Source organism: Ixodes scapularis, unplaced genomic scaffold (genome assembly GCF_016920785.2).
Source record: "Ixodes scapularis isolate PalLabHiFi unplaced genomic scaffold, ASM1692078v2 PGA_scaffold10__122_contigs__length_95168666, whole genome shotgun sequence".
In the NCBI taxonomy this organism is placed as follows: domain Eukaryota; kingdom Metazoa; phylum Arthropoda; class Arachnida; order Ixodida; family Ixodidae; genus Ixodes; species Ixodes scapularis.
The window spans coordinates 37086269-37112965 of NW_024609836.1; the positions used below are offsets into that span (position 1 = coordinate 37086269).

Sequence of the window (26697 nt, forward strand, 5' to 3'; positions counted from 1 at the left end):
AAATTTCAGCATATAATCCACAAATATTAAGTCACTCGGTAGTTTCATACTGAAACAATAGTTTTATTAAGGTGGGATTTGCTGCCAAAAAGTGAAGCTGAGATAAGTGCACTTGAAGTTTCAAGATAATGTATTAAAAATTTCTTTTTGCATCTTAAATGTCACGAATTCTTTCCTGCAGTGCTGGTGACGTCTTCCTCAAACTTCTGATATACTGACATTGCTTTCAGCTATTTTCACTTTTGGATGACGAGTGCTACGCAGTGCAGCACGCCTCACCAACATATAAAGAATAATTATTTTTGACATTGTTCGTCAAGTGCACATTGACAAGACTTTGTGAGTGTTCCTTGTTATCCATGCATGCCAAAACTCTGCAGTTCCGAATATGCATTTTTTGGAAAAAAAAGGTGCGATTCAAGGTAGTGTCCCCCCTGAAGTGAAGTTCTAGGAAGCATGCACAAGCCAGAGGCTGGTTCAGCATGTATGCCCCAGCCTCGGCACTCCTACTCCACAGCATTAATCTTCATTTTCCTAAACAGATACCTTATTCTCTTAAAAAGCTTACATTCATGATAATTTCCTTAATCAACCTAAATACATGTCAATTATGAATTACTTCTGAATGAATTTCAGGTAAGGACCACCTACCAATAATAAAAACAGATTGTTTGACATTAAATCGAAAGTTGCACTCTTAGAAATCTGATCATCAAACCAATCATAAACTTAGGACAACAAGACGGCAACAACTATACCCATTATTTATGAGCTCAGGCTAAAAATCACGAATTATAAACTAATGTTGCATACAACTACCCAAGCTTCACAATGGGCGTACATTTTTGATTCACATTAAAAGCACCATAGCACATATGCAACATATGCACGATGACAGGACATGTTAGAACTGGCTGAAGCACCAGTCAACCTTGTGTAGTTAGACATATACTACTTCTCAGCAATGCGACTCTTCTGTATGGTGATCGTACTGTTAACCAAGTTGAAATTTCAGCGATTCAATGTGACAGAGATGTCTGTATTAAACTTGACAAGGAGGGAGTGATGCATGCATTGTCTTACACAGAAACAAGGAAGAAGATAAACACAGAGACAAGTTTCATGACAGTGTGAACACACAATATGTGCCAGTGCAGGAACGTCCCAACTTTTCACAGACACACGAACGGGGGTATAGCAGGCCCCACAAAGACGAGAGTTGGTTTCCCTGACAGCAGCTTTTTCAGAATTGAGTTGTTAGATACTGACGCGCCCCTGGCAAAGAGAACACCCTACCACCAGTGGCAGCATTTCAGCTCACTTGGCACTTGCACAAACACTGAAATTCAAGTAACTGGAATGCATTGCTCATTTTCTTATCAGTAGAAAGATGCACCTAATTATGAACTTGCACAAACTCGCAAACATTCGGTTTCTACGGGTATTGCCAGTAAACCATTGAATCGGCACAAAAAACAGGCAAAGGAGGCATGCAAACTTCACTTGCCCTACCATAAGTTATCCATTCGAGTAAGCCAAAATGTTTTACGAATGATGGGACAAGTCACAATAACGCACGAAGTCACAAAGGGCACACACACTTTGTGCACAGACATCCATCCAGGTTCCCGAGAGTTGCACACCGAACAGGAGAAGCAGCGGAGTAACAAAGGAAAAGGAGCCCCGTGCAGAGGTGGAACGCCATGCTTACCGTTCTCCCCTTCGTCTTCCACTGCGGCTGAACGATCAAGAGCCCCAAACGAACATGGAGAGTGGTCGTGGAAAAAAGGTTACACCGTTCATGGGTGGGCAAAAAAAACACACAAAAAAAAAACGAAATCATGCACTTCAGGGCTTTTTGTCTAAGTCTAGCACTGGCCTCCGTCACACTCTGTAAAAAATGTTTGCACATCTACTTCTCTGCAAAATATGGACGCCTAATCATTGCAATCAAAGGAAGGACTCGACGAGTGACAATGCACGGATCGCTACAAGAATATAATCAAGTGGGCATCCTCGGCACAAAACGTTAGACTAGCCTTTGTGCATGTCAATTGCTTCTGGACATCACCGCAAAGTGACCAAATGTGACCGGCCACGCCAGTCACTAAACGAGGTACGCTTCAGGAGGCTGACACCCCAATCCCCGACCGTCTCGCGAGCACTGCGATTTTGTTGTCAAGTGCAGATCAGGCGCAATTGCTGATGGTTACGATGCAAAAATGTGACTTTCTGATCTCTAGATCGGTCCCGAGAAGCTTGGGTAATATTTTCTGGTCTGTCGCAGACTATTAAAAACACTTTTGGGGGTTGCAAAAGTGTTTTCTGCTAATTCAGATAGAGCTTCAACTAACTGGCATTCATAACTTGAAGCAACAAGATGGCTGTGTCATTACCCTGAAACATAGCCTGTTGAGTGACTCTAGACCGTGCTACAGATCCTGCTACAGAAGGGTTGGGTGTGGCTTCCAAGGATGACAATCAATAAATGAATAGTATGTCCCGTTCAACCATTGTGATCATTCTGTAAGGTGGGTAGCAGTGAGGGAAATCCTGCAGTCTTCAATGGGACACCGACAATAAGCAACGTCATGATCAGTGTCCCGGTGTAGACGATATCTGTAAGCAACCACAATTTTTGGACCATGCCATTCGTAGGCTTCCTTCTGTAGAGTGCAATGATTCGTCTGCTTTGCATGCTCGGCAGTGAAGCAGGCATGCAAACATTTGAGAGATCGTAGAGAGACAAGTTGGATACTGCATCTGTCAGACTTGCGGTGGCCCTGCACGTTTTCATCTTAGACATGTGCAAATAGTTGCCTTTAGGACTGAACATGGATATAATTAGAATCCTAATTTTTACCTGAATAATTTCAAATGAAAAACCATTTGGTCCATTGTGCAGAACATCTCCTAAAACCATGAAAGCTGCAATAAAAAAAAGTGCCAGCTCTAAAAGCTTCACATTCAAGCTTTTTCTCCTTAATAGCATTCTACAATGGAGAGATACCATATATAGAAAATTTATTTTTTGTTTTTCCGAAAGTCAGTAAAAATTGTTTTAAAAAGATAGATCGAAACAGAAGACCCATGTGCTAATACGGTGCTCTGAATCGTAGATATAACTCGTAAAGCTAACAGAAAAGTTAACACCAGTTATGACAAAATATTAGGGATTTAAGTTCAGATCGGAATTAATTAGGGGAAGCAGCACTTGCAAAAATGCTGCAGCAAGGAGTGCTTTGCTGCAGTGCATTCGTGCCACGAAGGAAGCACCCTCCATCAAGAAGGATGGTTACGCTGTTCAACGCTGTGTTCTATATGCTATTTCAACTAATATTTAGAAGTTTTTAATATTTGCATATGCCTACCTTTTTTTCTAACATGTCCATTTAAGTTCCTAAACCCAACACTAACTCCATGGGTGCACTTATCACCATCTTTGTATTCTTTAGGAGTACCATGCACTAGCTTGCTCACTGTTGGCATATCAAAATGACTTGGTTGAATTTGGTCATATATGAATTGACATAAAATGACACTATCTCCACAAGCACCGTTACGGGGCACTGAACCACTTTCTGCACTAGCTTAATAATGGTCACAACTCAATCTATGGGCTCCGAGCATCCTAGAAAACTAAACATTACATTTATGCATGGCAAATTTTTCTATTAAAATCGGTATAAAAGATTAATTACCTCAGAACTATCGCAGACACCAGAAGGCACCACACTTCTCCTCGACCGACGGCGCCCTCTTGTTATCTATGATAGCTCCGAGGTAATCAATCTTTCGTACCGATTTTAAATATTGGCCACGCATGAATGTAATGTTTGGTTATCTAGGGTGCATAAAGTCAGTAGATTGAGTTATGACCACAAATAGACTACCATAGCAAGTAGTTCAGTGCCCCTTTAAAAAATCTCACTAAAAGTTCACTTCTAAAAAAAGATAGTAGAAAACAGTGAGGTCCTCTGCAAGTGTGACGACGCAGTATCAAGGCACTAAAGTGGAAACCAGCGACGTCTACAATAGTCACCGATGTGATGAGAACGACAGAGCATCTCCTTCAGACGCCCTGCCTTCGGCGCACGCTTGTTGCCTTCCACTGTGCAGGGTGTCCCCCAAAAAAATTTTACAGGGCTTTGTTCCACCACTAAAATAAACATGTAGCTCCAGCGGTCTGAACCAGATTTCAAGTTTTCAGAATGATGCGTAGTTAATTCCTGCAGCAAAAAAGAAGTCTGCGAACATTTTGGGGGGACACTCTGTGCATTCGCTGTGCGGACGCCGCGGCGCTCTCGAGGTGGGAAGGTCATGCTGGAGGCGGGACAAGTGAAAGTCCACCCTACCCTCCTCATCTTGACAGTGACTAAAGCTGACAAGCCGGACGGCCACTAAACAAGTCGGCCAGCAGTCAAAAAAACTGACCCTAAGTTCGGCAGCTAAAAAAAAAATATGAGCATCCGCTCTCCCTTATTCAAAAACCCAAAGCCTTTCTCTACCCAAAAGTTCAAAATATGTTTACATCCAAAAAGTCTACAATGACTTTAAAGCAAGATCCCACAATATATAATTTAACAGTTGAGCCGATCGACACTGATGAAACTGTCCAACAACCCAGCCGAACGGGAAGCTGGTATATAACACACAAGAACCTGGCCTATGAACGAGAGTGCAAAAAGACGAAAAGGCTAGGCCGTCACCACGAGAGGAAATACGTAACACGTGGTAGAAGACAAGAACTATGCCGTAAAGAGATAGAGATGCTATGCGAAAGGAGATGAGAGGAAAGAAACAGGTATTGAGCGCGTCTCGTGAAGCAGTTGCGAAGCAGGTCCGATTTACCACGCCAACGATATGCGCAACATCGACATTCGCGGTCCGCGCTGCGGAAAGCTCGTCCGAGGCAAGAAGCCGGGTAAGGCGGCGGAGAAGGGAGGAAAACAAAAAGGGGGTACCACTTACATGGACAGCTAAAGCAGTCAAAACAGTTAAGCCCTTCGAGCCACTTGGGCTCACCTCGTGGGGGTGCCTTTGCTTTCGGAACAGTGCGCTCTGCCAAAATCAGGGGAAGGGGGCACGTGTAAAACGTGTACAAAACGAAGCCAGACTAAAGGTGAAAAATAAGACTGTTTTCCCGGGCGCAAGAAGCCTAGATGTGCACGTCTGGGGGGGAAACGGTACATGCTGGGGCACGATGCTGGCGCATGCTGGTTTTTTCAATGTGTGCCTTGTCGCTGATATTGTTTCATTCGTACAAACGCTGCATTTTTAAGTTTTTCACTCACAAAAATGTTAAATGTCACATTTGACTTGGACTATTTCTCTAAAAAAAAATTGAGTGTATCTTTATCCTAGAGTACAGTAGCCTCGTGATAATTCAAACTCAGATATTACATGGGAAAAAAGCGCCGAAGGAACACGGACCAAGAGTAGAATAACAATGACACAGGGCGCTGTCGTTGTTATTCTACTATTGGTCCTTGCTCCTTCGGTGCTTTTTATATGATGTACCAACTGGCCCATCTAAGCATTTTATTCAGGTATTACTTCTGGTTGATTCAAACAAATCTCAAAGTTTTGGTTGTCCCGCTTTGTTTTTAATGTATTCCTAAGCCGCTTAATTCGAACGGCGTTTTCGTGGAATTCCTACTTTTTGTTTTGGCGGCCCCGTTGAGTGCGCTTCTTTTCGAGCATTGGTGCACTGCAGAGAGGCAAACACCACAGAGGCAAGCTTCTCCGCAGTGCACCGGTGCTGAAGTGCACTCAACGGGGCTCAAGCCGGCACACATAAGTTATGAAAACGTGCACACGTGAAAATTTCATTAGCAACTTGCGCGGACGCTCCGACGCGGTGGCATGGCATAGGTCCACGTCACAGCGTCCATGCAAGTTTCTCTGAAAACTGCTGCGCGGTACCCATTTTCCTCGCTTTCGTGTGTCCCTTGCTAATAGTTCACATCAGACTACTTCTTGGCCTGATGGACAAACTTAACTTTGTTTTGAGTTGTCACGATACACAACATACTTTAGGGACAAATAAGTTTGTCATACATTTCACAAATGTTTCATGTGTGGCAAAACTGCTTATGATCAGTAGATCTATGTAGAGAAAATTAAATGTCTGCTTTGTATGTGTAGCCATTCATATGGCAAATGATAATTTTATCTTGCATCATATTTAGATGAATTTTTCATCATTCAAACTTCAGATAATTCAAATAAAATTCATGGATTCCTGGATTTTGAAATAATGAAAGTCTCGTGTATTAAGATACACTGGTGGGAGACGGAATGTGCGGCATGTTTTGGCTGCACAAGGTTAGCGTGACAGCACATCATGCGACACCATGTCGCGTGGATTGACATTTCGTGACACCAGAACTAACCACGTGATCATGTCATGTGACATAACATGAGGGTGTCAAGACACGGTGTCAGGTGACGTGACCTCTGATCACATAACGTCATAATGCCATGCCTTTACACTACAATGTTGCACCGCAATATCACACAGAGATGTTGCACATGCAGACCACATCATGTGAACACTGCAAAATTTGGCAGGCAGGCAACAGTTTTTATGGATTTTCTGCGATGGCTTTTTATGGTGGTTTTTATGACAGATTTTCATGATGATTTTTAATGATTGTCTTTTTTTAACGTTAAGCCACACTTTACTTGGGGATCCCAGTCCTTAAATAAATTCTTTCTACAGAAAGTAAACTTCTGTTGCAGAAAAAAATTATAAAATATTGACAAACTATCTTTCCTGGTACACCTACAGTTTTGTCCAAAAGAAAAAAGAGGTTGAATAGTGTAAACTAATTGCTTAAAATGAAAAGTTAGCTCTCTTCAGTCTCACTCAGATAAACAAAATCTAAAACACCTGGCTAGTTAGTGAGCTGAGCAAATGATACCCAGTTGCTACACCACACTGCAACTGTTTAAAATAATTTTGGTTGGCACCAGGAGGAAGATATTTTTGCAAATTATGTCTGTGCACCTCAACAGATCTCCTTCCATAAAGAACACACTAAAGAGATGTGATGCTTAAAATTTCTAGTAAATAGTAATATGCAAAACTCTCCCCTTAAATGTCCCCAATACCAGTTTACTGCTAATGTCAATTATTGCACCTAATTTCTGCACCACTGGAACACAGATATATATTCCTACCACCTAAAGTTCTTTTCTACCAGGCTACTGCCCTGGAGGTAGCTAGTTGAAGTTCATTCCCTGTTTCTTGGAAGAAAACTATGCATGAGATGAAAGTTCACACTAAAGAGAAAGCACTACAGTTTCAACCTTTCAAAAGAACTTCCCAACTGATATGTAAAACCCCTAATATCTCGGTTGCATTTGTTTGATCTTTAAAAGAGACGTCAAGATATAATGCATCCAGAGATAAATGATGTGAACAGGTATACGAATTCGCAAACAACAGTTTCTCTATGTGCGTAAAATTGAAGAGAAAAAAAAAAGTGGGGGGAGGCAGCTGAGGTGTTAGGTGCTGCCGTCATGCCAGCAGTGCTGTTATGCAATTCTGAGAGTGCAACTTTCGAAAGTGTATGAGTGCAAGTGAGCCATCCACGAGGCAACTTCCAAAGCTTTGGGAGACCAACGTCACAAGCCGTTTCAAAGGCACACTGCAAGTCAGCAAGGAAGAGTGAAAACCCTGGTTAAACAAGCATTCAAAGCAAGACTGCCATTCTTCCCTTAGCAAAACACTGACGCTTTTTCAAAACAATGATTTTCCCTTACTCTCTAGGGTATAATCCTGTTAGCCTGTAAATGCAAGAAATCAATGTGTATGTGGCTCACAGTCATCCATTTCTCTTTTGTAGGGATGTTAACTTCCAAAGATCTAGAAAAATAGCTGATGGCTAAGCAAATATGAGCAGTTTCCTAAATATGCTACATCTAAAAAACAACCCTTTCCCTAACACCTTCCTTCTTCATGCTTATGAGATCTCCGCTTTTACAGTAACAGTTATGTCACTTAATAGTATCATACACAGTATCAGGACAGCACTACATAGCTTGTATTCATATCATTATATTACATGGCCTATGCAAATTCCCCTTCATATTCCCAGAATATCTTCAAACTCTCCCCCTTACAGTTATTAGCTTCAGACTAGGATTTGCTTCCTGATGACCCTGCCATACAAGACCCAAGCAAATATTGAGCTGCACTTGCCACTCTAATATGTAGCAACTTGACCTTTGCTTCCATAGCATTTTGCCATACTGTTATTTAGCTTGCATCTCATTGTCTCTGCTTCCCCTTTGTAAAGTCACTTTAAGAATACAATAAATAAAACTAAATTAAATGTGACTTTACTCCATGAGGTTTCTGCTGCACATACTCTTATTTTGACTGTTGCACTAAATGCACAAAATCTGTGGAAAGCCACCAATCAAATGTCAGAGATGTACAAGCCACACAAACTATGCCTGCAATTATGCATAAGGCAAACATCTGTAGGAAGGCTTAATCAAGGCAATGACTAGCAATTGCAATGACCTCTATTAAGACCTAACCGATGCCACTCGGCAGGGAATGATAAATTTTTTTCTTATTTTTTTTTATTAAAGGCATGTTCCATTCATTCATCTTTTCAATCATTCATTCTATTAAGTCGACAAATTTTGGCCTACAAACATCGCAGACCAGAGAAAAATCAGTGTGGGGTGCTGAGGAAAAAGTGGCCTCATGCAGCTGAAGATTCTCGAGTGCCTTTTAAGTGCAACAGCAGTGCTCCATTATGCTGGGTCGTGGTAGCGTAGCCGCTAGCCGTAGCTCCTGGGAACACATTTTCAGTATATGCAGACTGTCACGCTCGCTGCTACCTAAACCACCTAAAATCCCTCTGTTCAACTTGCAGGCGTTTTGGTTCTCACAGCTCTGCTGCCACAGGCCTTGCACAACAATGATCTTCGCAAGTGGCATAGAATACAACTTTCACCAGTCTTTAATTTCCTGCGACTCTGTCGGAATACATGAAGCGCACGGTGCGAGAAGATACTTTGGTGGTGTAGCTAACAGCGATTGTGACAACAAAAAAATGAGCAAAGTTTGAAACCCTTCCTATGAGATCTATTTAATCACTCTTAAAGCTGTGGTTTGATTTTGTGAGACCACCAAACTCTAATGCGCCAGTGTGAATTGGCTTACTATCGCCATACACCAGAAAAAAAAAAAAAAAAGCTTTCCAATTTATTTTTTGATACACGCTAACCCATGTAAACATCAGTCCACCTACAGCTGGATTAACAAACTAGTTCCAGCTGGATTGAGCAAAGGCCAGTTCCAAAATCCAGTTGGGAATGGACTGATTTTAACCTGGGAAGAAACTATTGTCCCACAAAAGCCCCAAGGAAGAAAGAGATCTCGTAGAAAGCGTGTCAAGCCCGCAATGGCGTTGACGCTCTTCAACGACCAAACGGCCGACCGGTAAATCTGGGCCAACCTTTCTTGAAGACCATGTTGAGGATCTTCTGGAGCTCGAGGCTGTTCACCTCCATGTCGTCGCCGGCAATCTTGGCGAAGAGAGCGCGCAACATCTGGGCACGTTCGGAACTGGGGTCCTCTTCTTTTGCACGGACCTGGGACGGACGGTGGCCAAGAGACGGTGGCAAAATGGGCTTGAACAATCTTCTGAAACTCGTCGTTCATTAAACGAAAAAAGTTTCATCTCGATCCTATGGATACAGTATTTTTTTTATTTATTTATTTGTTTGTCTTGAGTCCAGAAACAGCCGAGGCCTTAATACTGGTACACACTCACGCACAGCATTAGACGCAACATGTTTCCACAGCATTAGATGCAAAGCTAGCTGCCTTGTTCATACTAACTGTTTGAACGCAAACGCGGAACTCCGGCATTCAGCATTTGAGCAAGGTAGCCGCTAGCTTTGCATCCACCCGACAATTGTTCCAAAAAGAGCTCGGTGTTCCGACTTCTTGGTATGCTCTTTCCACCTGTATCGAGAGTTATTTTTATATTTTTCTGCGATGTCAAGTCACGCAATATACCGTATTTACTCGCGTAATCCTCGCACTCGCGTAATCCTCGCACCCCTAATGTGGGCCACCAAAAATAGAATTTTTCTTTTCCTCGCGTAATCCTCGCACCCCCAAAACTGCAGCGGCGAAAGTCGCCTGCTCGTGAAACCCGCATATGGCGCACGCACTCTCCACCGCCCGCATTTTCCGGCACCGCGCCGCTCCGTATGGCCAGAGTGCTAGCAGTCCTAGCGCCATCTGTCAGACTCTAGTCATACTGTCGTTGAGCCGGTCTCGCGACCGCAACGGTAGACGGCGTTAGCGCAGCCCCCGGTCGTCGCGTGTCGCGTCGCAATCAGTTGTCGAACTGGTCGAACGTCGAACGCTTTGAGCCAACCTCTTTGTTCGGTGCTGGTTGCCACTTCGCCATGGGGCGATACGCCAACTACACGGCTGCTTTCAAGCTGAAAGCGATAAACTACGCTATTGAGCACGGCAACCGCGCCGCAAGCAGACACTTCGGCGTCAACGAGTTCAACGTGCGCTACTGGAGGCGGCAGCACGGGGAGCTGCAGGCGACCAACAGGACACGCCGGGCTTTCCGTGGTCCAAAGACTGGCAAGTTTCCCCGAATTGAGACGCTGCTCATGGACTACGTCAAGGCTCTACGCTCCGATGGGTGCGCCGTGTCCATTGAGCTTTTGTGCAACAAGGCGCGCGCAATTGCCAGAAAGGAAGGCGTCCCGGCACAAGACTTCCGCGCCAGTAACGGGTGGGCCACGCGTTTCATGCGGCGCAATGGTCTCTCTTTGAGGAGGCGTACAACGCTTTGCCAACGCCTGCCCGAAGCCTACAAGGATAAGATCGTGGACTTCCACCGGTTCGTCATTAGGATTCGGCAGCAGAACAATTTTTTGCTGTCGCAGATTGGGAACGCGGACCAAACGCCTATTAATTTCGACATGCCCAGCAGCACTACTTTGGAGCAGAAAGGCGCACGCACCGTCCACGTACGCACGTCTGGCGCAGAGAAGCAGCGATGCACGGTAATGCTAGCTGTGACGGCGGACGGTCGGAAGCTGCCACCGTACATCATCTTCAAACGAAAGACTCTCCCCAAAGGAAAGTTTCCCCCTGGTGTGCACGTACGGGTGCAAGAAAAAGGCTGGATGAGTGCTGCCCTCATGGTCGACTGGCTTAAGACTGTGTGGGGGCGGCGACCGGGAGCACTTCTTTTTCCGTCGCTCCTCGTTCTCGATAGCTTTCGGGGCCATCTTGTGGAACCGGTTCGCACAAAGTTGAAGGAACTGCGCACAGACCTGGCTGTCATTCCAGGTGGCCTAACGTCCGTGCTGCAGCCTTTGGACGTGTCTTTGAACAAACCATTCAAAGATAATGTTCGAAGGTTGTATGCAGAGTGGATGGCCGAAGGCCAACACGATCTGACGCCGGCCGGCAAGATAAAGAGACCATCGGTGGAGCAGCTGTGCAGCTGGATAGCGGAAGCGTGGGGGATGATCGGAGCAGACATCATCGTGAAGAGCTTCAAAAAGACTGGCATATCAAATGCCTTGGATGCTACTGAAGACCACTTGGTGTGGGAAGAAGACGAGGCGTCCGAAGCCGACGAGAAATCGGGAGGTGACGACGAGACAACGACCAGCGATGCTACCACTGATTCGGACTGAGGCTCGAGTGTTTCCAAATTAAATCTTACTTTGTCTTAAACCTGTGGTTTTATTGCTAAGGTAAGCCCTGTATTGCTACTTCTAAAAACTTTTAGGTAGCTGCCGGCGCGAAAACCCCAATTTGCTGGCGCTTCGGTTTTTTATTTTTATTTTTTTAGAGCTCTACGTTTTCGGGAAAAAATTTTCCCCGCGTAATTCTCGCACCCCCAGCTTTCCATCGATTTTCCGCAAAAAAAAGTGCGAGGATTATGCGAGTAAATACGGTAGTCCCACGACACGGTCACGTGGTCAGTATCCGAGAGGAAACCATACTCTCCCCAAGCTACACGCACTGTGACCCCTCGCTTCGCCGCAGCAGTGCAGCAACCTTAGCATCAAACCGGCGCCAAAACTATCTAGAGAATAATTCCAGCTAAAACAGGTAAGGAGTTCTGTCAGACTCTTGTCAGGGGAGAGCGACAAGCTGAGTCTTTCGAATGCCCGGCCTTCAACAAGCGCTCCATGCCTTCCGCCGTGCTCTGACTGAGTGTGCACGCTAGAGGAGCACGAGGTGCCGAAACGTGGCCGAAGGTGGGACGTCCGTGCTGAAGGCGGGACAACCAGAGCTCCTCCCCATTGTTCTCGCCTGTCGGCGACTAGTCAAAATATCTGCAATCCGAACGCCCAATCCCAACGAACTGAATCCCGGTCACACCGATGTCCGGGTCGGGGTTCCTTACGTGCTCGGGAGTTGCAGATGTGAGTCGCATGAGTGTCTGGAAGAAGCGCGACCGATGTATAGGCACGTCGGTATAGCAATTCGCTACGTCATAAAGTGAAAAAAAAAACGAGGACAAGATAGAAAGTGGGCACGTCCGTCCCATTTTCTCCCGCTTCCGGGTTACCATGTCTGCACCAAACCTGCTTGACTGCCCGCTTGCTTTGGTTTCAATGACAGACAGGCAGTTACTCGTGACCGATATTTTATGCAAACTTCATTCAAAACCCCCAGTTTTTCTAGTGAAGTTTTTAAAAGAAACAAAGATATTAGCTCCTATATCTGCAATTAGGGAGCAAGAAAATGTAAAAACTGACTCACACATTCCCGTTCGGGTGTGCTCAAGCGTGTTGCGTTTCCTCGCAATACCTTAACACACTGGCACTAGCTTATTTCAAGCCCCCGGTGAAAAAATTGTGCGTAAAAAATTGTGTATATGCAGGTTGGAGGATTCAGAGATGCCCAACAAATGGCGGCAGTGTGCCAGTACATTGAGCAGTTAAAGGGGCTGCAACGCGATTAAGGACACTCGAAGGCAAACGTATGAACCAGCATGTGCATGAGCAAACTTGGGGTAGAATTTTTTCGACATGTACAAATGTTGAATGAACTATCAGTTATGTCACCGGGGGTGTCTGCTGTGCCTGTTCTCTATTTTGTCCTTGATTTTTCTGCGCTTCTTACACAGCGTAGCTCACGTTTCGCCACAAGAAGCAGAAATGCATTGTAGCTTTTGTTTTGAAGTAGGGTATAAACTTTCCTTAGTTGTAATACTGACATTGCCAACTTTCCAGTACTACTTGCTAAGCGTTAGTCTCGCCGCTTCTGTGCGTTGCCCGTGTGCGGCAGCTGAAAAATGTTCCAAAACGGAAGGAATGATTGAGGCTAGCTAGCATTCTGCGTGAAGACACAAGTGCCTTTATAAAACAATTTTTGTTCACTATAGAAAAAGACCAAATACGAAAGAAAGTCTTACATTGTCGTCAGGAGGAATGATTGCAACCTTTTCGTCATGTTCGCTGAAAAGAGAGCAAAAAAAAAAGGAAACATGGTCATGCATGATCTACCATCCAATGGCGATGACGAATGTTTTTGTGGCGTTTCTAGAACTTTAGAACTCCTCAGCGAGCAATAAAATTATGGCAACCATCGTCAACTTGCAACTCGTGATGCGTACCCACCATGTAATAAGAAACCAATTGCAGGCACATAACCACTTTACATGAAAACAACCTCTTGCACTTCCATGCTGGTCCCCTACGTGCAAAGATTTGTAATTTAGGAACTCTGAAAACTGCTCCGAATGCTTTGATGCAAGTCATATTTTTAAGGAAGCTACCTGGAGAGAAATAACCAAACCAAATGATCAGGCTTTTAGTGAGGAATTAAGAAGGATTCGCTTTGCGAGTCTGCAAAACTTTTGGTAGGCATATCTTACGCACAGTCGTGAGCCATAAGTGGACTTTACCAGGGCAAAGTAATTCTCCCTTATGGCAATAAAAAAGGCACCGAGTAAACACAAACAGAAACAGGCAAGCATTCAGAGAAAAACAATAACGTCTGCCAGAGGTGGGTTATATAGTTAAAACCACTTGATGCGTTTGTGTTGGCCAATAGTGTCAAATGCCCCACCGCAAGAGCAGCATGCCTCGTACAGCCCATGGAAGTGAATGGCGGCGGAGTACTCAATCTTAAAACGTGTCTCGTGTGTTTGCAGAACAATGGTTGGCGGTACTTGTAAGAGACGCCAAGCGTGAATTTTATCGAGAGACTAGCTACAGTAAGTCGAAACGCATTAGGTATGGCTATACTGTGTTCCACTAGTGCAAGCGAGGCTGAAGTTACCACTAGTGAGAGCGTAATCGCAGAGTGAGTCCGTGTGCAACGGCATGCTCAAGGTGCGGGACTCGAAGTCCCTTGCAGTCTTTGTTTTCCTTCCCTGGTGAAATAGAGTACATGGACAACATTTTACATCTATCTTCTGCTTTGGAAACTACAAACCTGTTTATAACAAACAGCAGGAAACGCTACCATCAGTTCGATATAGCAAGTAATTCGATATAACAAAAACCATTTACAACGAACTTCCACGATACGTTCGTTGTAAGGCGAGAGCTTCTCTTTCTTTCTCATCTGTTTGCTTCCGCCTTCGCTTTCTTCGGGAACAACGGTTTTGGGATGAAGTTTTGTTTTCTGTATGTGCGTGCAGACTGTATTTTTTAGCTTTCTCCTCTTATGAATCGCTTCTCTTTGCTCAATGTTGTTCCCAACTTGAGCATTTGGAATTTTCTTTCTTTCCTACCTTTTGTTTTTTGAGGAAAGGGTCAGGCTAGAAGACGATTGTTTGCGCGTTTTTGGAAGCCTTCCTGGGGGAAAAGTTTGATATAGCCAATATGTTCGTTTTAAAAAGTACTTTTTACATGCATTTTTATTTAAATTTTCCGTGAGTTCGATATCGACAATATTTCGCTGTAGGTGGGTTCGTTCTAAACGGGTTTCACTGCAATGTTCTGTAGAAAACACTGAGCTCAGAGCCTGGCTCATGCAGCAGAGCTGAGTAAGGGTGGTGACATTTGGTTTCCAAGCCCCACAAGTTAAAGTCAGGGTAACGCAGCACCATTGTTTTACGTTATGAATCTTGCGTGTGTTTATACCAATATATGACCATAAGCCACCAGTACCTCTGCGCTTCGTACAAGGCAGTGACCGGTTAAAGTAGCTTGGCACACGGAATACGAAGCACGGATGCGCAGGTGACTGGGGGTCGCACCTCGATGTAACCGTATTTAAGCTTCATAATGTAAGAAAACGGAGCTGCGTGTGAACGACCCTCAAGATTAAAATGAGAACTGCACTGGCACAGTTTCGTGTAATCACTAATGTGCGGTGCCCCCAAAAATTAATGCTGCTACGAGATGAATCCTTTTTGGCATGTTTTGTGTTATTCCTGGGCCTATTAGCCAAACTAAACTTTTGACTCCCCAAACACAACCCAGCCTAACAACACATTCCAGCTGCTGCAGTGATCAATTTGATTTGAGTGCCTGGCAAAAGATATACATTTGAGTAACTGCATGAGTGGCAGCTTTGAGTTTGAGGAGCACTGTACAGTGCATGCTCGAGGCCCTTTACGGCAGCCACATCACGCTACACAAATTGCAAAAAAAAAGGAAATATGGGGGTTGCACATTGCAATGCAACGGAGGCTATGAGCTACACTCCAGACTCTTTGGGGAAGAGACCTCACGGGGTTCAAACCCTACCCTTCGCACTCTGAAAACCGAAACGGAACCTCAACAGCAAGGTGGCAGCCACAAACCAAACGGCAACTCTCTCACAAAAAAAAAAAAAACAACAAAAAAACACTGCACCACAGGGCGGACTGATCCTGCACCGCAAAATCCTAAGCCACGCAAACGACAGCGCATTTGCCGAAAACATCTCCCGAGAAAAAATAGCAATACCACAAGTTGTATCTGCTTCGCATTCCCTTTACCTCACTTCTTCTGATTTGCAACTGTTTAAAAAATGTTGCGTTGTGTCTTATCGAAAAAGCAAGAAATGCAGTTTGACTTTGGTGACATCGTAAGACAGGTTTTAGAAGCTTGGTCCTTATTTATTAGTTAACTTTACGACGTTTTCAGCACCCGTCCCCCCCCATGCTCGAGTGCTGGGCAGCTTGGAGCTTGTGCGCTTGGATACCCGACTCGGCCCGGCCTTGCTGAGAGTACGCTGAGGCCTGCATTATGGGAAAACGCTGTACAGCTCTCTCAAGTGCCATGTTTTTTTGCCAACTAAGCAAATTTAATGTCAAATGTTTGAAAAGGCTAAAGCAGGAATTGTACCCAAAACAAAACGAAGGCTAAGAAATGGTTGTGAGGCATAGAAGGTTGAGAAAACAATTTATAATAAGTGGGAATTCTTGTCTAGCGATGGCTGGCAGCTTTCTATATCTGCAGGTTGGCAAAAGGCGCTGCTGGCAGAGGTGGTACTGCCAGAGCTGACAGCACTATTCTGAAACTGTTCTACAGATGATCATTAAATACTAAAACAATGAACTGGGCGGCCAGGGCCGTTGTCGGAATTTTAATTTTCTGCACTTCTCGGTATGCTTTAAGGCGCGTTCCCACCGGCGATGCGATCTAGTCGCGCGATAACTTTCATCGCAAAAGCGACCATCGCGGGCAAAAAGCGATGCGATTTGAGCAGTCGCTACTCGACCCGACTTTTTTGCAATGCGATCTAGTCGCGGAGCGGCTGAGCCAATCAACGGCGTTCGGAGCAAGAGTTTTCGAGAAACGACTCGCCAACGAAGCCGTTGGACTCGCTCATCGCGCACGCCGGTGTGACCATGTAGCTTTTTTTGCGATGCGATCTAGTCTCATCGCGCGACTGCTTACATCGCCGGTGGGAATGCGCCTTTAAAGGGACACTGAAACCCCCCAAAATGTTTTTTTTTAATTTTTTGTTAGCCAATCCATTGTGGTGTCAGAAGACTACCCAATCAATATTTTGCTACAGCATTAAATATATTTTCATAAAGACAAACGCAACTGCTCAAAGCCGAAACCGGACTGGGAAGAGAGAAGAAACATAGAGGAGGATAGTGTTGCTAGAAATCATGTGGCTGTGCAACTTTTTTACAGCGGGGCTGTTAAGGGCTAGGTTCCCCAGGATTGTGTCTGTGTATGTCGAAACAAACCTACCTAGACAGCTACCGCCATCTATAAGCGACGGCAGCAAGCACACAACCAGTATGGTTTCAGCCGTCGCTCGTAGATGGCGGTAACCTTTCTAGCTATAATAGTAGAAGAATGGATAGTTGGGCGTGTTGGTGGGAATTCATCGTAGGAAACAGCGCGAAAAACAGACGACGACAAAGAAGAAGCACACAGTGAATCAAGTACAGCTCCGCTGGTCTTCCTTCTTCACAAGTCTAAAAAGGCTGAACCTTTTTTTTTTCTTTTTTTTTTCAATTAAAGTATTTTTGGTTTTTAGAAGCCACAAAAAAAGGTATAATATTTTGTTTCTATTTTTAATATTGTGTGCGTGCCTTCAATAACCCATGACTTTGATTATCTTGGGTGATTGCGTTTAAACCGTAAAAAACGGCCCGTGACCACATAGAGGAAAGCGAGAGCAACTCAAACAAGCCAGTTCTCGATTGGCAATTTTCGGGCGGAAAGAAAACGAATTTCGAGCCGCAAATTGTGTTCTGTGTATAGTTCAGCTCTCATATGTCATGTACTAATAAAAACCTTGGTGAGCATAAATCTACCCTGTCAGTGTCCCTTTCAAGGTTGACTTTTAGAATAGTCTTCTGCCAGGAAAAAAAGACTGGTTCCCAGTTTCCTTTTCTCTTTCCTCTCACATTCTTCTCTCCTCTCCCCACTGAAGTCGGCCTGTGAGGTCCTCCCCGCAGAAAAAAAGAAAGTCTCCCCCTTTTCTCAAATGGAAAGGAGGAATTTAGAAAGAGTTCCTTCATCTCTGGCCGCTCGTCATCCTTTAACTGTCTCTTTGAGATTATAAATAACAGCACGGTAATTTAGTTCTCGAGCGGATGGTCATTATTTGTGCTTTTATGACACAAATATTATTGAGTGTAGCATCCGACAGAAAGCCCTGCCAGAGCTAACGCTCAAGCAGAGGTGGAACATGAAGTTCCCGTCTCTTGCAGTCAAACACTCTACTTTGAGCCTGCTATCTCAGATTTGGCAATTTCTTGGGAAACATGCGCTTCTTTCGCTTGTACTACTCTTCCCCCTCGCTTGCTACAAGGTGGAACATGAAGTTTGCATCTCTTGCAGTCACAAACCCGACTTTGACTCCAACCTCCCCATTTCCGCGGCAGCATGTGCCTTGCTCACAGGCTCCCGTGGAACAGCACATATGACTTGCCCAGACTTGTGTAGTGCAGGAATTTTGCCAGATGGGAATGTAGGTTTTTTTCTCCCCTTCCGGTCCAGTTAGGAACGATTTTCGTTGGAAGGGAAAGCGGGCATCTGCCGGCGTAGTTGAAATGTGCTCATATTGTAGGTCCCAGGATGCGGTCCCTCAAACACTCTGCTGCTGCTATCCGTCCCAAAAACAAAAAAGGGGAGGAGAAAAAAGCAAAGACGAGGAGGAAAGTCGTATCGTATCGCGTGTACTAGCGTGGTTTCTGTCTTTGCCGAAATCGTACGTATGTGTCGAAACAAATGCAATTTTCTAAAAACGAACTTCTTTCAACATTGTTAAAGCTTGAGACTTAGAAAACAAAGGTGTGGAAAACCCAGCACAGGGATTCGTTCCCAAGTCTCCGGTGTTCAAGACGTTGAAAGTTTACGAGCACACATGCGTGTTCCGAGTTATTTCTACCGGACTCGTTTGTCCGTCGTGTGCGGCCTAAATGGTGTCTCGTGTAAAGCGTCCTCAACACGTGTCAGCGTTAAAGAAGTGGGAAACACGGGCACTAACACGGAGACGTTCTTCTTCTCGGTGAAGACCCGGAGCAGGAACTCGCCAGTCTGGTTGGGCTCGAAGGTGGACGGCACCACGCAGTAGGTGCCCGGTGGGAGGCTGAAGCGCGTCGTCACCTCCCTCGAGTTGATGAACGTGTGTGACCGGGCCGCCGACGGGTTGAATTTGAAGAAGGCCATGTCCAGCGGGTTCGGGCAGTGGTCTGGGTCGTCAATCTGCCACAAACATCTGTCTCGGGACTCTTTTCCCAGCCCTCGGGAAGCTTCCGCAATGCCCAAAACGACGAGTGTCTAGGGAACAGTCTAGGGAATTGACCCAAAACAAGCAGTAGGGAATAATCGAGGACTTATCTTTAAACTTGTCCCTAAACAAGAACTAGGGAAGGTCTAGGGCATAGTCCCTAGGAACTTGATTCCAAACGAGCGTTATTCCCTGTTGCAGGCTAAAAAAAGTGGGACAAGCTCGTCCCGCAAAGCCCTCCACTCTTTTCAACTTTTGCGAGCAAACGCTGGAGAGGAGGCATTCCACCAGCACTCCCGTGTTCTTCCATAACATGCGTAACCAAAAATGGTCAGGTGCCAGCCACGTAACACATTCGGTGATTAACCCTTTGACGGTCATTGCCATACATATGTACACCCACCGGCAATATGAAGGTGAACACCTTACCTTGTTTCTTGCCTGTTTTATGGCTCCCTAAAGCTATATTAACTCTCAGCATTTCAAATGGTATGTGGCCAAGGGTCTAAACTTTGCATTTTAGCACTCTTCTAGATGGAACGGAGCTTGCTCTAAAACTTGTAGGAGCATCAAAAACAAGAAGAGGGTGTTGTGTATTCAGGTTCTCGCGCCCCGGTCCTCACCGAGGAGTCACATGTATTGAGGTTCTCCCACGTTGCACCAGATGGAACCACGCGTCCGAAGAGCACCGAACCGGGCGCGTGTCAGGTTTCGTTTTCGCGTGCCTCGTGGGGGAACGTCAATATACGCGACTCCTCGGTGAGGACCGGGGCGCGAGAACCTGAATACACAACACCCCTCCCAGAACCTGAATACACAACAGAGGGCTGTTCACCTTCGTATCGCTCACGGGTGTACGGTGGGGATTACACGTTTGAAAGTGCCCGCCTAAACGCGAAACTGCGCACACCACAGGAGGTGTTGCTATTTGTTAGGTCATTGGTGAACTAAAAATGTAATATTTCTCACATTGTTTATCATTGCTGGGCTATTTATAGTTTTTGAATTAGATGCTCAATGCGCGTGATGCTCACTTTGCATACCGGCCGCTCTGGCAGTAGTGCCAATGGGAGCACTGGCTTTTTTGATTCAGACTTCCAATGCTTTTCGGAATCAAATTTAGAGGATGAGCACTTATCATCCGGTAGAGAAGTTCTGTGAAGTAACCCCGGTTCAGAACCTGAGCCTTTGGAATGTCGCGGAAGTGGATGCGCCGAAATGAAACCAAACAGAAAAAAATGACCGCATCTCCACGTGGTGAATGATGTTGATTGGGGCGAAGCTCTGGTGGTGCTTGTCTGCGTAGACGCTGAGCCGCAGCATGCCGAGCCTTTTGTTCGTTTTTATCCATGTCAGAAAGAGAATGTGTGGTATGGAACGTAGTTATATACGCATTTGAGCATTTGACAGCAGCGCCTTCTCGTCTATAAACGTTGAGTTGAGGCATGCAAAGTTTAACGAGATTATATACGCATTTGACCGTAGCACTCTCTCCTGTATAGACAATGAGCGGCTACATGCAACGTTTCATCCATGACAGAAACCCCAGCTCTTGAGTTACTACCACATCTCAGAGCACCCTACTAGTCCCGCAGTTGCGGCCGAGTGGTTAAGGCGATGAACTACAAATCTATTGGGGTCTCCCCGCACAGGTTCGAATCCTGTCGACTGCTCAAACATTTCTTTTAGGGGCAAAGCTCCTTAGGGTCTAACCTTGTCCATATGGCGTCCGTGCTCACATCGATTGCCATCCCATCTGTCTTCTTAAAAAAAGAGAAGGTGTTTGCACAGTCGCCAGGATTCGAACCTGTGGGGGGAGACTCCGCACAGGTTCGAAACAGCTTGCAAGCACTGTACGTACATCCCCTAGATAATTTAGAAAAAACCTAAGCATTGACTCTTTTGTTTATACTATTCGTTTTTAAACAGAGCCAGACCAGTAGGACACATCTTTCGGAAAAGAAAACTCTATCGTCAAAGGGTTAAAAGCCTTCGCAACTTTTTAAACACAGGCACACAATGCTCCGTGTACAGGTGAATTCCTTTTGGGAGAGTACCTAGAGGGTTCTGGGCTATTAGAAGACCAGTAGAATACGGTTCCTTGGGCACATAAAGAAAAGCTTTAAGGGGAGATGCGGGTTTAAAAATAGACGTTTCTTCTCGAAATTTCAATTTTTTAAATGATTTTTTAATCTGTATATCTTCTAGTTTCATATAAAAAACAATTGTTAAAAAATTCGTCCTAGAAGTTACAAAAAAAAAAAAAAAGAAATTGAGTGCATTACCGTGACTCACGAAAATGTGGAAGTTGGTCAATTTCGACCTCGTGTCCCTCTAAACGTCCCACTTCAACAAGGAGTAAGCCTTCTTCTTTTTGTTGACTTCTTCCATTGCTTTGTAATTGCGTTATAAATAAGAATAAAAAATTCGGCAGAGGCACTTAAGACTGCTTACGTGTAGGAATGCGAAAGCATTCCTACCCGCAGCGCGTTCTAACAAGCAGCACGCCAGGACTTTTTTTTCTCACACGGCACTCTAGCAGTGACGTCACACTCTCCCACTGAGCAGGCGTGGCGAACCCCGCCGGCTTCACGACGGCTACCGTGACGAAGCATCTGTGTTGCCGTGCTTTTCTTTGTGTTTTATTTCCGAGGCGCGTCCACTTTGACCTAGAGCGGCGCATGTTTGATGACATATTTTTATGACCATCTTTCAGGGACAACGCCGACGCCTTTTCGCATAATGGGACAAGTAAGGCTTTCGTCTTAGGAAACATTTTACTGCGTCCTGATGAGACCCCAAGTGGTCTTTTAAAACCACCTGACGTAGATGCAGCACTGCCATTGGCTGCCGCCCTGACGCACCGTGCAGTGAAGCCGGCGCATCGTTTCTGGTCGCATTGCATCACACATTGTCTCAAACGAGAACTAAGTTTTCTGTTTGCTTATCGAGAGTTTCTCACTACTAATTACGTCGAGAAACGCAACCTTCGACTCCGGAAGGGCACACTTCTACGCAAAAGCGTAGAAGTGCGACGAATGAGCAATGGACCCACCTGTGGATCTACGACTACAGCAGAATGGCTATGCGCCTTCGAGCTCTTCGAGCACCACAAGCACTGAGCAACGAGTGCTTCAGAGCTCGTTGGCGACGTGTCGGACTTCGTGAGTGCTTCAGAAAAGAAGCTGTTGACATTTCACGAAAATAAAACCGTTGAGAAGGGAAGTGGCGGAGATGCCGTTATCTGCGAAAGTGAAACTTAGACGAGACTTGTGAGCGGCGCGACATGCGGGGCATGTGGCAAGTGCGAATTCGCTGTTGTGTAAGTTGAGGACAAACGCAAGGGTCTTGCACCTTTGCTGGAGCTCAAGTGCATGAACGTTGCATGCCCTTCCGAAGTTCTTTCGGCTGCATACACATCGCATTGTGCTTCAGCCACCAGCCATGAAATGTGCGACTTAGAACAATGGAGTGGAAGTGTCCGTAAAAGCTTAGAAGTCAACGTAAAGGCAATGCTCGAAGCGTGCCTTTATGTCGGTCATGACTGTGAGGGTGAGACCTATGCTGCTTGAGAGTTCTAGTGAGGGCGTCCAGGGATAAACATTTGGGACTACATCATCCCCAAGTTTCATATCGTTTGAGGAATGAGTTTGGTGTCTGACATAAAAATAAACTTTGAAATGCGTTTCTCTCAAATTGGTGCTTGTGCCTGTTTCCAGAGTTTGTGCACACAAAGTTTTCCTCTTGCAGTTGTCAAATCACAATGAAATTTTACACAGCAGTTTTTGAGGGCATACAGAGTGTGAAAGTCCTGTTAGTTACAAAAGAAATACTACCACTTTAAAAAGAGATACAAAAAAAAGTGAAATCTTAAAAATATTGACACAAACTTTCTTTCATTTTTGTATGAATGTTTTTAGGTATTGTTGATTTAAATATATATTCACACTCCGTAGTTTATCGGGAACCAACCTGGCTATTTAGGCTGCTTTATCCTTATAATTACCTAGTAGGAAAATTTGAGTGTACAAGATGGGTGTTTTTTATGCATGCCATGCAGCACAAATATTGAACTAGAGCAGCTATCTTAAAATGAATTGTATAAATGAAAAGAGGAACCCAATTACTAACTACTGCCGTATTTATTCGAATATAGGTCGACCTTTTTTTCTCGGAAATGTTGTCAAAAATTAAGGGTCGACCTATAATCGTGACCAAAGAATTTCGACCTAATTCGCAACCAAAATTTGAAACCCTACCGAGGGAATGGGGCTATCAATCACCTAGCCGGCGTCGCGGTAGAGCCGCGCGGCTTCTTGTTTCAAAAAGCTTTTGATGCACAAAAACAACCGAACAGCAGCAGCCGACAGCCCGTGTTCGCTAGGGCTCTCGCGCACATTTCTCGGGCGTCGAGTTTCGCCATCACGCCTGTAGCGTTCCCCTCGCTGGGCAAGGGGGAAGGGGAGGGAGAGGAACGCGATGCGCCATGCACTTTGCCCTCCTATGCGCTCCATTCCTCTCTCCCTCGCAAACGCGCAAACAAAACAACAAAAAAAACAACAAAAAAACGGAGCTACTTTAGTTTGTTTTTCTTCGGCGGGTCGCGTGTTACTCACGGGGCTCGCAGCGTTGCTCGTGTCTTTGTGTTTGATCTTTCGTCACTCGCCCGTCTCCACCTTCTTTCGTTTCTTCTTGTCGTCATCCATTTTACAACCGTGTCAGTGAGGTATTGTTGCCGATTTGCGAGGATGTCTACCAAGCTGACGAAGCTTTTTTGACATCGCCCTGTGATTTAGCTGAGAGTGCTGTAAATAAAGGTTTGTTTCTTTTGCCCTAACTTTCCCCTGTTCCTTAAAAAAAAAAAAAAAAAGGTCGACCTATATTTGAATTATTTTTTTTTATTGTCGGTGGGCTCAATAAATAGGGGTCGACCTATTTTCGTGGTCGACCTATTTTCGGGTAAATACGGTACTACTAATTTCGGCCCCCTAACCTCCATATTACAAAAAAAAAGTATGCAGGAGGAGCATCTTCCTTTAAACTAATTTGAGTATCCCCGACCAAACTAGCATCCCCAACAAAATCACTGTGAAACACTAACCACAGAAGTTATTACCTGCCGAATTCGAATCAAACAATTAACTTCACTTCCTCACCCATGGCCAAAGTCAATCTCCAAGTAAGTCGAGTGCAGTCGCAATTCATATGCAGATGGACGCATAAAATCTGACTGCTCAGTACTGGCAGCAGCCTTGGAACGCTTGGTTCCCAAAATGCACGCACAACAATGGACACCGCTTCATGACACCGTCACACCGCTTGTACAACAGAGTAGTGGACGGTTACACATTCACCTTCCCATATGTAGATCACGACTGCATCAAAGGGTAGACGAACAGGATTGAACCCTTCAAATTGGGCGGCTGCTTGCACCACCTAGCCACTGTGGCCGCAAGGTGTCCTGCACTCATAAGTCTGCCCACCTTGTAGAGCGCGAAGCCAATGGTGAGGAACAACCCAGCACCCAGGGTCCTCGCCGCTCTCCGGTTCTTCTGCATCAGTGCCACGATGAGGGTGCAGTTCTGTTCCTCGTCATCATCGTCGGGGTCTTCCAGCGTAATGAAGTACTGCGGGTTCACCCAGAAAGTGTCTGCAGGAGAACGAATGACCACAATAAAAAAATTAAGCATGTTTCAACCATATCTTATAAACTCTGAGATGGACAAAATGCGTTACGAATGAACTGGGCACATGCTGTCTGTATGTGTTCCAAGTCACATGATACAGTAACATCCTGCAACGTCATGATGCCACACGACATCTTTATATCATAAGAAAACACAGTCCCATGTGACTTCATGATGTAATGTAATGTCACATGACAGTCTCATATGACATCACAGTTATATGACCTCATAACATTATGCGACATCAGTGTCAAATGACAGCATGTGAGGTCACAACTTTTGACACCACGTGACACCCGAACTTGATGCCAAGTCGAGTGTGATGTGACGTCATGGTGTTATGTGATGTCGCAAATCACATGAGTTATAGTGTCATGTGATGTCAGGGTGTCATGTGACACCTTCAATTGTGTGTTGATCAAGCATTACGATCAAGTGTAACATGCCTTGTGAAACCCAGCCCTATAACACATTTCCTTTTTAGAATTCTTCTCAACATTGTACTGCACCATCTCGACAGAGATATACAGCGCCACTCACTGTATTTGCTCGTTGACATAGAAGCTTGCATGAGTTGATGATGCAAACTGTTGAAAGATGCAACGCGCAAAAGGATGCGCCGTGCTGTAGTGTGTTCCTTTCTGTTTGTGTATTGTTCCTTTACGCTGTACATTTTTTAATGATGTGTATTTGCTCGTGTGCAACATTCACTGTCGCTGTAACAAGGAGTGCCGTGTCAACATTCAGCATTGCCACAACCAGTACTTGAACACTGCAGCGTTGCATGTCCTATTTGTTCAGAGCTTAGCATAATTAATAATTTCCAAAACTTTGTCATATCCTTCCATGGCTTGCAGTAACCCATTGTTTGAGAGCTTGAAATGTGCACGCTTCTACTTTAAACTGGCATGCACAAAATTATATTTAAAAAAATGTGATGCACTATATTTTTAGGCAGTGAAAACCAGCTACAGTCATGTCTTGTTATTATGAATCCTACTAATATAAATACCCCTCAATAAAAACAGTATTTTGGCAATTAACTGGGTAAATACATGAATTTTTGTCTCGTATACTATAGACACTCACATTATGAACACTTTGTAGGGGAAATACAAGTGCCCATATTAACGAGACAGGACTGTATACAAACATTCATCAAAACTTTGCTGGTATACAGGGTGCTTAATTTTAATTGGAACAAATTTTAAAGAAAGATGAGTGATGCAGTTACATAATGTCTTCTTTGCAGTGTGTCTATGGCACTCAATGGAAATTACAGGGGGGAATAATTGTCATCATAAGTTGAATAACTGGCTAAAATCTGTAAATTAACTTTGTGTTAATTGAGAGACGCCAGACTGTGCGGCAGAGCGCTATCTACACTAGGCCCGCGAAAATTCAAACTCGGATATTTCATACTTCTGGTTAATCAAACAAATTTTAATATTTTGGTTGTCCTGCTATATCTTTAATACATTCATAAGCGCTTAAATCGAACGGCGTTCTCATGTAATTCATACTTTTCGTTCTTGCGGCCCCATTGAGTGCGCTTTTTTTTGAGCACCGGTGCACTACAGAGAGGCGACACCCACGGAGTGCACCGGTGCTCAATGAGAAGAACACTCCACAGGGCTCAAGCAAGGCACACATGAGTTACGAAAACGGGCACCACGCAGAAATTTCCCTAGCAACATGAGTGGACGCTGTGAGATGGCATGGCATGGCATATGTCCACATCACAGCGCCCGCGCAAGTTGTTATGAAAAGTGCTGCACGGTGCCCGTTGTCATTGCTCAAATTAAATGTCCCCATAGACAACTTCTTAGCCTGAGGAACAAGCTCAAT

At 44.8% G+C, this 26697-nt stretch overlaps 1 protein-coding gene and 1 non-coding gene across 10 annotated transcripts in view; one reads left to right on the forward strand and one right to left on the reverse strand.

The window, feature by feature from the left end:
- The window catches only part of LOC8039098 (calpain-A), a 154004-nt gene that overhangs the window by 12801 nt on the left and 114506 nt on the right, over nt 1-26697 (reverse strand). For 3 of the 9 annotated variants that reach the window (XM_029986616.3, XM_029986615.4, XM_029986617.3), the window contains exons 10-15: nt 24646-24812; nt 18920-19137; nt 13440-13482; nt 9483-9618; nt 4972-5061; nt 1712-1738 (exon numbers count right to left, since the gene is read on the reverse strand). In XM_029986616.3, the coding sequence (XP_029842476.2) occupies nt 1712-1738; nt 4972-5061; nt 9483-9618; nt 13440-13482; nt 18920-19137; nt 24646-24812 (681 nt within the window). The remainder of the gene's footprint in view (nt 1-1711; nt 1739-4971; nt 5062-9482; nt 9619-13439; nt 13483-18919; nt 19138-24645; nt 24813-26697) is intronic. The other 6 variants (XM_040500812.1, XM_029986618.4, XM_040500813.2 and 3 more) reach the window with 2 other exon arrangements.
- Trnac-aca lies at nt 20754-20835 on the forward strand. Its single transcript has one exon. It is a non-coding gene; the product is annotated as a tRNA-Cys (tRNA).